Source organism: Anomaloglossus baeobatrachus, chromosome 12 (genome assembly GCF_048569485.1).
Source record: "Anomaloglossus baeobatrachus isolate aAnoBae1 chromosome 12, aAnoBae1.hap1, whole genome shotgun sequence".
Taxonomy (NCBI): Eukaryota; Metazoa; Chordata; class Amphibia; order Anura; family Aromobatidae; genus Anomaloglossus; species Anomaloglossus baeobatrachus.
In genome coordinates this window covers 28,998,767-29,013,076 of record NC_134364.1, presented here as the reverse complement: position 1 = coordinate 29,013,076, position 14,310 = coordinate 28,998,767, and the positions used below count along the sequence as shown (strand labels likewise).

Here is a 14,310-nt window from a genome sequence, read left to right as displayed (position 1 = left end):
TGACTTTGTAAAAAAATAATAAAAATGCCTTAAAACATTCCCTCTATCATTATTCTGGCATTTGGCAAATATAAATAATTTTGGTTCCTAATTGACCTAAAATGGAAAAGGATTATTCTGATTTCATGGCAGATAGTGAGAAAAACATGTAGATGCATCTTTTTAGATAGTGGATGGAAACTTCTGGTTTCAGGTGTAAACAAAAAGCTAGATTGCAGTTTGCCAAAATGTATGTGAGTAAGCCAAAATCCTTTTGGGAAAGTGTCTTGTGGAGAAATGAGACCAAGGTAGTGCTTTTTGGTAAAGCACATCAATCTACTGTTTGTTAAAAACGGAATGAGGCCTACAAAGAAAAGGACACAGTACCTACAGTCATAGATGGTGGAGGTTCAATGATGTTTTGGGGTTGTTCTGCTGCCTCTGGGTTCCCTGACTTCTTTACAAGGCATCATGAAATCTGAAGATTACTAAAGGATTTTTGGTTGTAGTGTCAGAAAGCTGGGTTTGTGTTTTAGGTCATTGGTCTTCCAGCAGGATAATGACCCCAAACTTCAAGAAGTCCCCAGAAACGGATGGAAACAAAGTGCTGGAGAGTTCTGAAGTGACAGCAATGAGTCCGGACCTAAATCCCATTGAACATCTGTGGGGAGATCTTAAAATTGCTCTTGGGAAAAAGTCGTCCTTCAAAACCTGGGGCAATTTGGAAAAGAAGAGTGATCCAAAATTCCAGGTGAGAGGTGTAAGAAGCTTGTTGATGTGGTTATAGGAAGCGAGTGATTGCAGTTATTTATTCCAAAGAGTGTGCAAACAAATACGAAGTAAAGGGTGCTAAAAATTCTGATCAGCCCATTTTTGGAGTTGTGTGAAACGATGGCCAACTTGCTTTTTTCATAGTTTTTTTTTGTGTTATTCCAATACACACAAATGAAATAATACTCATCTCACCAATTTCGGCTGCAGCTCAATTATGCCGCCTGGGTTTGGGAATTTACAAAGTATCATTTACATTATGCCGGACAGCTTAGGAAAAGCTTCCCAGTGATGAACAACACCTTTATAGTGATAAGATCATAAGATCCCCACCAATTTCAACAGGACCAGCTGAACATAAAATGTATATATGGTGGAAACTAAACTACAATGTCTGATCCTTTTGTTTCCCCAAGAGAACCTCCACCTCTGCCAGGCCCGTCTTCCAGCAACTTACTCTGCTCTCACTATAGAAAAACACATGCACGCTTGGCCGATGTGTGCGTACATATGGGAGAGTCAGTACAGATAGCCACCAATCAATCCAGCATTTGGCCAACAACCATCTATTGCTTATGCAACTAATTTTCTTCTTTTTTTTCCTCCACCTTTTTCCACAGCCATAACTTTTTCCCCCCATCAATATAGGCGTATGAATGCTTATTTTTCTCTAAACCACCCATATAGGAAAAATGGCACATGCCTGCATATGCTCTGTGTTTCCTGCTCATTGGCACCTCCTACGGTAACAGAACAGGCCCACTATTCACATACATGAAGGCTTTACTTTTTTAGCGGGAGTTGCAGTTTTGGAGAACACCATTCATTTTACCATATAGTGTATAACACAATGGGGAAAATTTGCAAGTGATTCTCTATACAGTGTCCCCACCCATATCCTGTCCACCGCCATTAACTTGAGAACGGCGGCAGCTATAGGCATTGAAGTGGTGTCTAGGTATAGTAAAGTATCCATGCGCTACGCAATGAAACCACCTATAGCGCCACCTGGTGGAAACCAATGGAGTTCGCATTTTTAGCTCAAAAAACGGAACAGGATAGAGAAAAAAAGTGAATTATAAAGTTGTAGGGCATCATCAATTCAATACGAATCCACACCTTGCATACAGAAATGCTATGAATAGAACGTGTAAAACTCACAAGGCTGCGGACGTGAAGCGATACCTCATGGAGACCTTCCTACAAGTCATTGGGTACGGTGGCTGTGTGGAGTGGCCTCCACGCTCACTTGACCTGACCCCATTGGACTTCTTTCTGTGAGGTCACATCAAACAGCAGGTGTATGCGACCCCTCCACCAACATTGCAGGACCTACAATGACGTATCACAGATGCTTGTGCAAACGAGTCACCTACCATATTGCACAACGTGCAGCAAGATACAGTATGCTGTGCAGAGTCCAGATGTGCATTGCAGCTGACGGGGGACACTTTGAGCATCAAAGTTAAATGAGCGCCATATGCGTGACCAGCATTCAATGTTTTTTTTTTTGGGGGGGGGGGGGTCATGGGTTTGATATCATAGCATTTCTGTATGCAAGGTGTCGATTCGTATTGAATTAATGATGCCCTATAATTTTTAATTCACCTTTTTTCTCTATCTCGTTCTGTTTTCGAGATAAAAATGCTAACTCCGTTGTTTTCCACCAGGTGGCGCTATAGATGGTTTCATTGCATAGCGCATGGCTACTTTACTATACCTAGACACCACTTCTATGCCTATAGCTGCCGCCGTTCTCAAGTTAATGGCGGTGGACAGGATATGGGTGGACACACTGTAGAATCAAAGGGTATATCTGAAACCTTGTAAAAAAAAAAAAAAAAAATTAAAAAAAATAAATAAAATGTGCCTAAGCACTAACAGGTAGACAGATACTACCTACCTGCCCGTTATGCCTAGCACCGTTCTCCGCCGGCACAGATCGGTCACAGGCCGCTCTTGCTGGCGATTCAGCACCTTCGGCTGACATCATGTTACCAGAGCGGAGGCTTCAGTTCTGCTTTGTAGACCTGGTGGACAGCTGACGTCATGATGATTGACAGCTGGCTGCTCGCTGCCTAACTGGAGGAACCGGCTGTCAATCAGCATAACGTTGGCTGCCCCCGTCATCTCAAGAGCACAGCGATGAACGATGAGAAGTCGCGGCTCTGTTAACGCTATGTCAGCAGATGCAGCTGTATCTCCATCAGGAGCAGTCTGTGACCGCTCTGTGCCCCTGAAGAATGACACATAGGACAACAGGCGGGTAGGTAGCAACTACCTGCCTATTAGTGGTCTGGCACATTTTTTTTTTTTTACAAAAGTCTTAGATATACCCTTTAAGCCCCCGATTCATCAAATCGATTATAGCAGAAAGTTACAATATTTTTTACTCAAAATTAAGTTGTGCAAAACTTTTCCGACTTTTGGCGCTCTTATGCCAGTTTCACCCAGCTCTGCCTATTTTGGCCAAGCTGAGGCAGCACGGGGCCATGAGAACACAGCTCGTCTAATTCATGAGGCATACCTACCTTACACCACAAATCTTACTCCAGTCCCTGACTGAGGTAAGACTTATGGCAAGGCGCACACCACTTTTCAGACGGGCCTGATTCAGTAAGGCTAGGTTCACATTTCCGTTGTTTTGCATCAGTCACATGCGTTGCTTGACGCTTGTGACTGACGCGTTGTACAACGGATGACAAGAATTAGAATTAATTGTCGGACTCCGTTTTAAAACGTGAAAGAGAGAACGATCAGCTGATCGCTCACATTAGCCGGCCGCCGGGTGATCAGCTGATCGCTCACATTAGCCGGCCGCCGGGTGATCAGCTGATCGCTCACATTAGCCGGCCGCCGGGTGATCAGCTGATCGCTCACATTAGCCGGCCGCCGGGTGATCAGCTGATCGCTCACATTAGCCGGCCGCCGGGTGATCAGCTGATCGCTCACAGCAGCCGGCCGCCGGGTGATCAGCTGATGGCTCACAGCAGCCGGCCGCCGGGTGATCAGCTGATCGCTCACAGCAGCCGGCCGCCGGGTGATCAGCTGATCGCTCACAGCAGCCGGCCGCCGGGTGATCAGCTGATCGCTCACAGCAGCCGGCCGCCGGGTGATCAGCTGATCGCTCACAATAGCCGGCCTCCAGGTGATCAGCTGATCGCTCACAATAGCCAGCCGCTGGGTGATCAGCTGATCGCTCACAGAAGCTGGCCGCCGGCCGATCAGCTGATCGCTCCCAGAAGCCGGCCGCTGGGAGATCAGCTGATCGCTCCCAGAAGCCGGCCGCTGGGAGATCAGCTGATCGCTCCCAGAAGCCGGCCGCTGGGAGATCAGCTGATCGCTCCCAGAAGCCGGGTAATCAGCTGATCGCTCCCAGAAGCCGGCCGCCGGGTGATCAGCTGATCGCTCCCAGAAGCCGGCCGCCGGGTGATCAGCTGATCGCTCCCAGAAGCCGGCCGCCGGGTGATCAGCTGATCGCTCCCAGAAGCCGGCCGCCGGGTGATCAGCTGATCGCTCCCAGAAGCCGGCCGCCGGGTAATCAGCTGATCGCTCCCAGAAGCCGGCCGCCGGGTAATCAGCTGATCGCTCCCAGAAGCCGGCCGCCGGGTAATCAGCTGATCGCTCCCAGAAGCCGGCCGCCGGGTAATCAGCTGATCGCTCCCAGAAGCCGGCCGCCGGGTAATCAGCTGATCGCTCCCAGAAGCCGGCCGCCGGGTAATCAGCTGATCGCTCCCAGAAGCCGGCCGCCGGGTAATCAGCTGATCGCTCCCAGAAGCCGGCCGCCGGGTAATCAGCTGATCGCTCCCAGAAGCCGGCCGCCGGGTAATCAGCTGATCGCTCCCAGAAGCCGGCCGCCGGGTAATCAGCTGATCGCTCCCAGAAGCCGGCCGCCGGGTAATCAGCTGATTGCTCCCAGAAGCCGGCCGCCGGGTAATCAGCTGATCGCTCACAGAAGCCGGCCGCCGGGGGAAATCAGCTGATCGTTCAGCCGCCGAGAGAGAGCATATGGAGCGAAATCCTAAGGATTCCGCTGCTCAAAAAACGTTACACTCTGCGTTTCTGCCGCCCGACGGTCAGTCGTTCCACGACTGATCAGTCGGGTGAAGAATGCATCGCAAAAGAATCAGTCACAATCCGCCGCTCATATAAGTCTATGGGAAACAACGGAATCCGCCAAACGGATTGTGTTGTTTATCAGAGCCGCGGATTGTGACTGATGCAAAACAACGGAAATGTGAATCTAGCCTGACAGTCATTCGCCATCAGGTGCCTCTAACTCCAGCATGCGCCCTCATCAAGACCGATGGGAAAAAATCTGGTCTTGCTGAATCAGGGCTTTATATTGTAAAAATGACTTCCGGTTCGCACATACACCCCTGTGTCATCAGGTCACTCAGAGCTGAAGTCGGTTGACTCAGAAGACTTAACCAAAGCTGGAAATGGAAAAAGGCAGTGATCGGTAAGTATTTTAACATAATTATTGTCGGGAGCGCTTCTTTAAAAGTTTTGTTCATTAGTCTGGCGATTGCTAATCTGTTTAGCCAGATCTCTGAACACATGTACCACCATAATATTGGCTCTTCTAAATGGCCTAAAGGATACGTCATAAATAGAAGGCAGAACAATCACTTTAAGAAATTGATCACTTTTGCACATATCGCAGACACTGAATAAGCAGGGAATGTGGAGAGACTTCTAAACAATCTGTAACACATGGTGTAATGTATCTGCAGTACAGTAAGGGCTCATGCGCACGTAACTGCTGAATATTCTGCAGCGATTTGACAGCGCATGTGCACTTCAAATCGCTGCAGAAACACTGCATAATGGATGTCGTTTTGTAGAAAAAAAGCAGATTTCATGCGCTTGGGATGCTGCCCCCACCATAGACAAGAGTGGGAGCTGCATCCATAGCGCACGGAATTGACATTTTATGAACGCACGGATTTGGGTCAAAATTTTAGTACCCAAATCGCTGCATTCATAAAAGCATTGCGCGCACGTGTCGCGCACAATCTACAGTACACAGATTGTGCAGGGGACGCAGGACGCATGCATTTACACTCAAGTGCAATACAAAGCGTAAATGTATGCAATTACGCAACGTGCGCACGAGCCCTTATCCAGGAATAAATGGTCGGATAAAGCATAAATCCTAGAAGTTACAGCCATCTTTCATCACTCCATTCGTCTCTAGAAATGACAATCTCAGTCTTGGCTATAATGTTGTGATCACAACAGTAGTGTTTACAGATAACATAGTAACGCCTGGACTCCAGCCATGACATCTGACGGCGGATTGTCAGCGGTGCCCCCAACTTGATATAGGGCAGAATCTAAAGACATTCAGGGGCGTCCACCCCCCCAATATACCATTCTATGGAGAGAAACCTCCTGGGAATTATCTGCCGACTATAAGCCCCCCGCTCCCGTACAGCAGGTGATCAGTAAGCCCCCTGCTCCTGTACAGCAGGTGATCAGTAACCCCCCCGCTCCTGTACAGGAGGTGATCAGTAAGCCCCCCCGCTCCTGTACAGGAGGTGATCAGTAAGCCCCCCCGCTCCTGTACAGGAGGTGATCAGTAAGCCCCCCCCGCTCCTGTACAGGAGGTGATCAGTAAGCCCCCCGCTCCTGTACAGGAGGTGATCAGTAAGCCCCCCGCTCCTGTACAGGAGGTGATCAGTAAGCCCCCCGCTCCTGTACAGCAGGTGATCAGTAACCCCCCCGCTCCTGTACAGCAGGTGATCAGTAACCCCCCCGCTCCTGTACAGCAGGTGATCAGTAAGCCCCCCCGCTCCTGTACAGCAGGTGATCAGTAACCCCCCCGCTCCTGTACAGCAGGTGATCAGTAACCCCCCCGCTCCTGTACAGGAGGTGATCAGTAAGCCCCCCCGCTCCTGTACAGGAGGTGATCAGTAAGCCCCCCCGCTCCTGTACAGGAGGTGATCAGTAAGCCCCCCCGCTCCTGTACAGGAGGTGATCAGTAAGCCCCCCCGCTCCTGTACAGGAGGTGATCAGTAATCTTCCGACACGTTATGAGGGTTTTCCAACCAAAAATACTTATGACCCAATGGGGTCCGCCTGTGCCCCTCGTGAGTGCAGCAGTGTGGCGTACACAGCGGACGGGCAATACATGGTGGTGGGATCACCTGCAGATCACCCCACGTCAGGGTACAGGTGGGCTGCATTGTGTCACTGCTTTACCCCCTCTGATCACATAACAGGGGATCACAACTCCCACATCTTGTATTCTGAAAGTCATATACAAAAAGCAGAGCCCCCCTTTAAGATGGGTGACAGTGAGGACCCCATGTGGGCCAATATTGCCGCTCTGTGCCCTGTAATCAGCAGCAGGGGGGACCACAGACCCTCAATGCCAGGCAGACACCAGATTACAGGCAACCTGTGGCTATGCGGCTGTCAGGGCATGCTGGGACTTGAGGTCTCCCCAGCTCGCCGCCACAGGCCGGGGTGTAGGGGTGCAGATACGGGGGTGCCGGCGGATACGGGGGTGCCACTTGCCTGACACCAGCATGTTTCCCCCGCTGTTGGAGAACTCGATGGCATTGACACAACCGAAGTGTCCGAGCAGGTCCTTCTTGTACAGGTTCCTGCAGGCCTGCAGCCTCCGCCGCTGTAAGTCCTCCTTCAGCAGCGGGTCTCCGTGTAGGCCCCTCCGGGACAGGAAGCCCACCACCGACCTCATGCCGCAACCCCCGTCCCTTCTCATGGCGGCAGCGCACGGCCCGGGCTCGCCCTGTGATCCGGGGCTCGTCATACAGACATGGCAGCTAGGGAAGCACCGAGCTGTTTAGACACAAGTTGCGGGGCCGATCCGAGCTCCTCCTCCTCCTCCTCAGCTGATCCTCCGCTTCCTCCCCCCGACTGTCCCCGGGAGCAAACAACGGCCGGGCCGACACAGGCGCCGCGTCACCCGGAGGCCGTGGTGTACAGTGCGCACCCCGATATCACCACAGTGTGTGCACCCCGACATCACCTCTGTGTGTGCACCCCGATATTACCACAGTGTGTGCACCCCAACATTACGTCAGTGTGCGCACCCCAACATTACCTCTGTGCGCACCCCGACATTACCCCCTGTGCGCACCCCGACATTACCTCAGTGTGTGCACCCCAACATTACGTCAGTGTGCGCACCCCGACATTACCACAGTGTGTGCACCCCAACATTACCTCAGCGTGTGCACCCCAACATTACCTCAGTGTGTGCACCCCAACATTATCTCACAGTGTGCACCCCGACATTACCCCCTGTGCGCACCCCGACATTACCCCCTGTGCGCACCCCGACATTACCTCAGTGTGTGCACCCCAACATTACGTCAGTGTGCGCACCCCGACATTACCACAGTGTGTGCACCCCGACATTATCTCACAGTGTGCACCCCGACATTACCTCAGTGTGCGCACCCCAACATTACCTCAGTGTGTGCACCCCAACATTACCACAGTGTGTGCACCCCGACATTATCTCACAGTGTGCACCTCGACATTACCTCAGTGTGCGCACCCCGACATTACCTCAGTGTATGCACCCCAACATTACCTCAGCGTGTGCACCCCAACATAACCTCAGTGTGTGCACCCCAACATTACCTCAGCGTGTGCACCCCAACATAACCTCAGTGTGTGCACCCCAACATTACCTCAGCGTGTGCACCCCAACATTATCTCAGTGTGCACCCCGACATTACCTCAGTGTGTGCACCCCAACATTACCTCAGTGTTTGCACCCCAACATTACCTCAGCGTGTGCACCCCAACATTACCTCAGTGTGCGCACCCCGACATTACCTCAGTGTATGCACCCCAACATTACCTCAGCGTGTGCACCCCAACATAACCTCAGTGTGTGCACCCCAACATTACCTCAGCGTGTGCACCCCAACATTATCTCAGTGTGCACCCCGACATTACCTCAGTGTGTGCACCCCAACATTACCTCAGTGTTTGCACCCCAACATTACCTCAGCGTGTGCACCCCAACATTACCTCAGTGTGTGCACCCCAACATTACCTCAGCGTGTGCACCCCAACATTATCTCACAGTGTGCACCCCGACATTACCTCAGTGTGTGCACCCCAACATTACCTCAGTGTGTGCACCCCAACATTACCTCAGCGTGTGCACCCCAACATTACCTCAGCGTGTGCACCCCAACATTACCTCAGTGTGTGCACCCCGACATTACCTCAGTATATGCACCTCGACATTACATCAGTGTAAGTGAACCCCGACATTACCTCAGTGTGTGCACCCCGACATTACCTCACAGTGTGCACCCCGACATTACCTCAGTGTGTGCACCTCGACATTACCTCAGTGTGTGCACCCCGACATTACCTCAGTGTGTGCACCCCGACATTAACAGACATTATCTCAGTGTGTGCACCCCATTACCTCATACGTGGGTGAACCCCAACATTACCGCATATGTGTGCGCACCCCAATATTAACTCATGTGCGCACCCCATTTCCTCATACATGTGTGCACCCCGATATTACCTCATACGTGTACACACCCCAACATTACCTCACACTTGTCTGCACCCCAACATTACCTCCAATGTGCGAATACCCCAACATCACCTCACACGTGTGCGCACCCTGTTATTACCTTAGGTGTGTGCTCCCCAACATCTCATACCTGTGCGCACCCGTACATTACCTCATACATGTGTGCACCCCAACAGTGCCTTATATGTGTGCAGACCCCGACATTACCTCATACTTGTGCGAACCCCGACATTACCTCATACGTGTGCAGCCGAACATTACCTCATTTGTGTCAACACCCTAACATTACATGTGTGCACCCCACATTACCTCATACATGTTTACATCCCAACATGGACTCATACATTCATACATTCATGCCAACCTACAATACCTCACACCTACAGTACCTCACACATGTACACCCCAATATCATCTTACATGTTTATTACAGGCCCCACCATATTATCTTACATAGTACACTGCCCCCCACATATTACACTATGCCCCCAACATTACCTCACATATTACACTATGCCCCCAACATTACCTCACATACTACACTCCCCCCCATATTACCTCACATATTATACTGTCCCCCTCATATTACCTCACATATTATACTGTCCCCCTCATATTACCTCACATATTATACTGTTCCGCTCACATTACCTCACATATTACACTGCCCCCCCATATTACCTCACATATTATACTGTCCCGCTCACATTACCTCGCATATTACACTGTCCCCTCCATATTACCTCACATATTATACTGTCCCCCTCACATTACCTCACATATTACCCTGCCCCCCTTATGTTACCTTATATATTACACTGTCCCCCTCACATTACCACAGATATTACACTGTTCTCATATTACCTCACAGAATACACTGCCCTCCATAGTACCTCAGATATTACACTGGCCGCCTCACATTACTTCACATATTACACTGTCCCCCATATTACCTCACATATTACCCTGCCCCCATATTGCCTCAGATATTACACTATCCCCTTCATATTACCTCACATATTACACTGTCCCCCATATTACCTCACATATTACCCTGCCCCCATATTGCCTCAGATATTACACCATCCCCTTCATATTACCTCACATATTACACTGCCCCCCCCAAATTACCTCACATATTACCCTGTCCCCCTCATGTTACGTCATATACTGTCCCCCTCATATTACCTCACATATTACATTGCCCCCCTCATGTTACCTCATATACTGTCCCCCTCATATTACCTCACATATTACACTGTCCCCCGCACATTACCTCAGATATTACACAGTCCCCATATTACCTCACATATTACCCTGTCCCGATATTTCCTCACATATTACATTGCCCCCCAATATTACCTCACATATTACACTGTCCCCCTCACATTACCTCACATATTACCCTGTCCCGATATTTCCTCACATATTACATTGCCCCCCAATATTACCTCACATATTACACTGTCCCCCTCACATTACCTCACATATTACCCTGTCCCGATATTTCCTCACAGATTACACTGTCCCGCAATATTACCTCACAGATTACACTGTCCCGCAATATTACCTCACAGATTACACTGTCCCGCAATATTACCTCACAGATTACACTGTCCCGCAATATTACCTCACAGATTACACTGTCCTTCTCACATTACCTCACATATTACACTGTCCTTCTCACATTACCTCACATATTACCCTGTCCCGATATTTCCTCACATATTACACTGTCCTCATGTTACTTCACATATTTCACTAATTGAAACCCAATAATGTCCACTGATCCATTGAGCACTGTTAGGCTATGTACCCACGGGACAACGTACCCGCTGATTTTGCTGCAGGTTTGATTTTGCCTCAGGTTTGTCCGCAGGTTTCCCGCAGATGCTCCCCGAAATCCGCAGCTACCCATTGCTGTGGGATTTGAGCATTTTTGTTGCGGTAAACCTGCGGAACAAGTGCAGAAATACCTGCGGACGTCCCGCCCTCTATCTCCATAGTGGAAATGTGGAACATCCGCAGGTATTTCTGCAGGAATAATTGACATGCAGTTATGTGCGGCTGCGGGACATCCGCAGCATATTCCACAGCCGCACATACCGCAGCATTGACACAGCACTCTCCAAATCCCATAGGATAACATGGGGCGTGTCTGTACTTGCGTAAACCTGTGGATTTATGTGGAAAATCCAGATAAATCCGAGGGTTTTCTGCGGCAAAATACGCGGGTACGTTGTCCCATGGGCACATAGCCTTACGGTGTGTGCCCACGATCAGTGTTTTGGATATAGCGTGTATTCACTGCGTCCAAAATGCTGCGTTCTACAGTACAAGAAAAGTGGATGGATTTCTAGACATCTCCTGCCCACTGTGCTTGTTTTTTCAACAGCAAACACTGCGGTGCATCTTTCCACACCGCAGCATGTCAATTGTTTGCTGTGGAATTGCCTGCGTCCTCCGTAGGGAGAACACAAGCAGGAGACCGCCGCGAACTGAACCCTGATCGTGGGTACAAGCAGCTGCGGTCTAATGTGGAGGAGACGCGCGGCCCCGCAGCTCAGGACCCTATGTGTTCAGGATGCAGTGAGTCCTGATCGTGGACACATACCTTTAGTGTCTTACATGTTGGAACAGAGAAACGCAGGTGTGAACTTAGCCTTATTCTACACTGGCCTATTATCCCTTTCCCTCATATTAAGACCACATGCACATGTTGAGTATTTGGTGAGTTTTATACCTCAGTATTTGTAGCCAAAACCAGGAGCTGGTAATAAATACAGCAGTGGTGCCCGTGTTTCTATTATACTTTCCCTCTGATTGTGCCACTCCTGATTTTGGCTACAAATACTGAGGTAAGAAACTCACCAAATACTCAACATGGGAACGTGGCCTAAAGGGGGCTTTACACGCAACGATATCGCTAGCGAGCATACCCGCCCCCGTCGTTTGTGCGTCACGGGCAAATCGCTGCCCGTGGCGCACAATATTGCTAACACCAGTCACACATACTTACCTTCCTAGCGAACAACCTCTTTTTTAAGGGGGCGGTTCATGCGACGTCACAGCGACGTCACACGGCAGGCGGCCAATAGAAGGGCGGAGAGCAGCCGCATTATCGACACGCCCACCTCGTTGCCGGAGGACGTAGGTAAGCTGTTGTTCGTCATTCCCGGGGTGTCACACGTAGCGATGTGTGCTGCCTCAGGAACGACCAACAACCTGCGTCCTGCAACGACCAACGAGATTTTGAAAATGAACGACGTGTCAACGATCAACGATTAGGTGAGTGTTTTTGATTGTTAGCTCTTGCTCCAAGCTGTTACACGCAACAACGTCGCTAACGAGGCCGGATGTGCGTCACGAATTCCGTGACCCCGACAACATATCGTTAGATATGTCGTTGCGTGTAATGGGGCCTTTAGGTAGTTGACCAGGACACCATAGAAGAGGTCATCAGTGAGACTGGTGGGGCCACACTCATTCCAGTGAGTTTCAGCTGTTTGGCGGCAGTCCATCACTTTCATATGGATGTTGTACCCCGTGGTCTCGTCAATCGTTATGTCCCTGGAGACCCCTGAAATAGATGAATATCCCACCCTGTCATGCCCAACACCATGACGAGGCCGGATTCCATTACAGAGGAGGACCCGCTGGTGTCAGGGCACAGAGGTCACATTACCGCCTCTGCACAGATTATTCCTCAGTGGCAAAATCCAATACATCTGTAACAGACCCCCGCACGGTTACTGATAGCCCCTTTAAGGTTAGGTTCACATTTCCGTTGTTTTGCATCAGTCTCATGCGTTGCTTGACGCTTGTGACTGATGCATTGTATAACGGATGACAAAGAATAGAATTCATTGTCATGAGAAAGCGGATTCCGTTGTAAAACGAGAGAGAACGATCAGCTGATCGTTCACAATAGCCGGCCGCTGGCTTTTGAGAGCGATCAACTGATCTCCCGGCCCCCGGCTTATGAGAGCGATCAGCTGATCTCCCGGCGGCCGGCTAATGAGAGCGATCAGCTGATCTCCCGATGGCCGGCTAATGAGAGCGATCAGGTGATCTCCCAGCCGCCAGCTTTTGAGAGTGATCAGCTGATTTCCCGGCGGCTGGCTAATGAGAGCGATCAGCTGATCTCCCGGTGGCCGGCTAATGAGAGTGATCAGGTGATCTCTCGGCCGCCGGCTTTTGAGAGTGATCAGCTGATCTCCCGGCGGCCGGCTAATGAGAGCGATCAGCTGATCACTCACAGAAGGCGGCCGCCGGGAGATCAGCTGATCACTCACAGAAGGCAGCCGCCATGAGATCAGCTGATCGTTCACAGAAGGCGGCCGTCGGGAGATCAGCTGATCGCTCACAGAAGGCGGCCGCCGGGAGATCAGCTGATCGCTCACAGAAGGCGGCCGCCGGGAGATCAGCTGATCGCTTTCATTAGCAGGCCACCAGGAGATCAGCTGATCGCTCTCATTAGCCGGCCGCCGGGAGATCAGCTGATCGCTTTCATTAGCAGGCCACCAGGAGATCAGCTGATCATTCGGCCGCCGAGAGAGAGCATGCGCAGCGAAATGAAAAGGATTCCGCTGCTCAAAAAACGTTACACTCTGCGTTCCAGTCGCCCAACGGTCACTCGTTCCACGACTGATCAGTCGGGCGGCGGATGCAACGCAAGGTCATCAGTCACAATCTCCCGCTCATACAAGTCTATGGGAAACAACGGAATCCGCCAAACGGATTGCGTTGTTTATCAGAGCGGCGGATTGTGACTGATCATAAACAACGGAAATGTGGACCTAGTCTAACAGTCATGGTGCTGATATCAGTTATCACCCCGGCTTCCCATAAACTAATCTGGAAATCTATATTAGGTTTCTGTGGGTGTTTTTATTTTCAGGGAGGAAAGAGGACATTGCTCGCCTCTTTGACCTGCAAGACAGGAAGGGGTTAAACAGAGCCTCGTTCTGTATAAGAGGACACGTAGCGTGCGTGCTGACGTCATACCCGGAAAGGGA

General features: G+C 50.4%; 1 protein-coding gene across 1 annotated transcript in view; it reads right to left on the bottom strand.

Moving 5' to 3' along the window:
• Positions 1–7,614, bottom strand: part of DCAF5 (DDB1 and CUL4 associated factor 5) — a 133,158-nt gene extending 125,544 nt beyond the window's left edge. Inside the window, exon 1 of the mRNA XM_075329842.1 lies at positions 7,276–7,614. Within this exon, the coding sequence (XP_075185957.1) occupies positions 7,276–7,531 (256 nt within the window). The 5' untranslated portion in view covers positions 7,532–7,614. The remainder of the gene's footprint in view (positions 1–7,275) is intronic.
• Between the last annotated feature and the right edge of the window lie 6,696 nt (positions 7,615–14,310).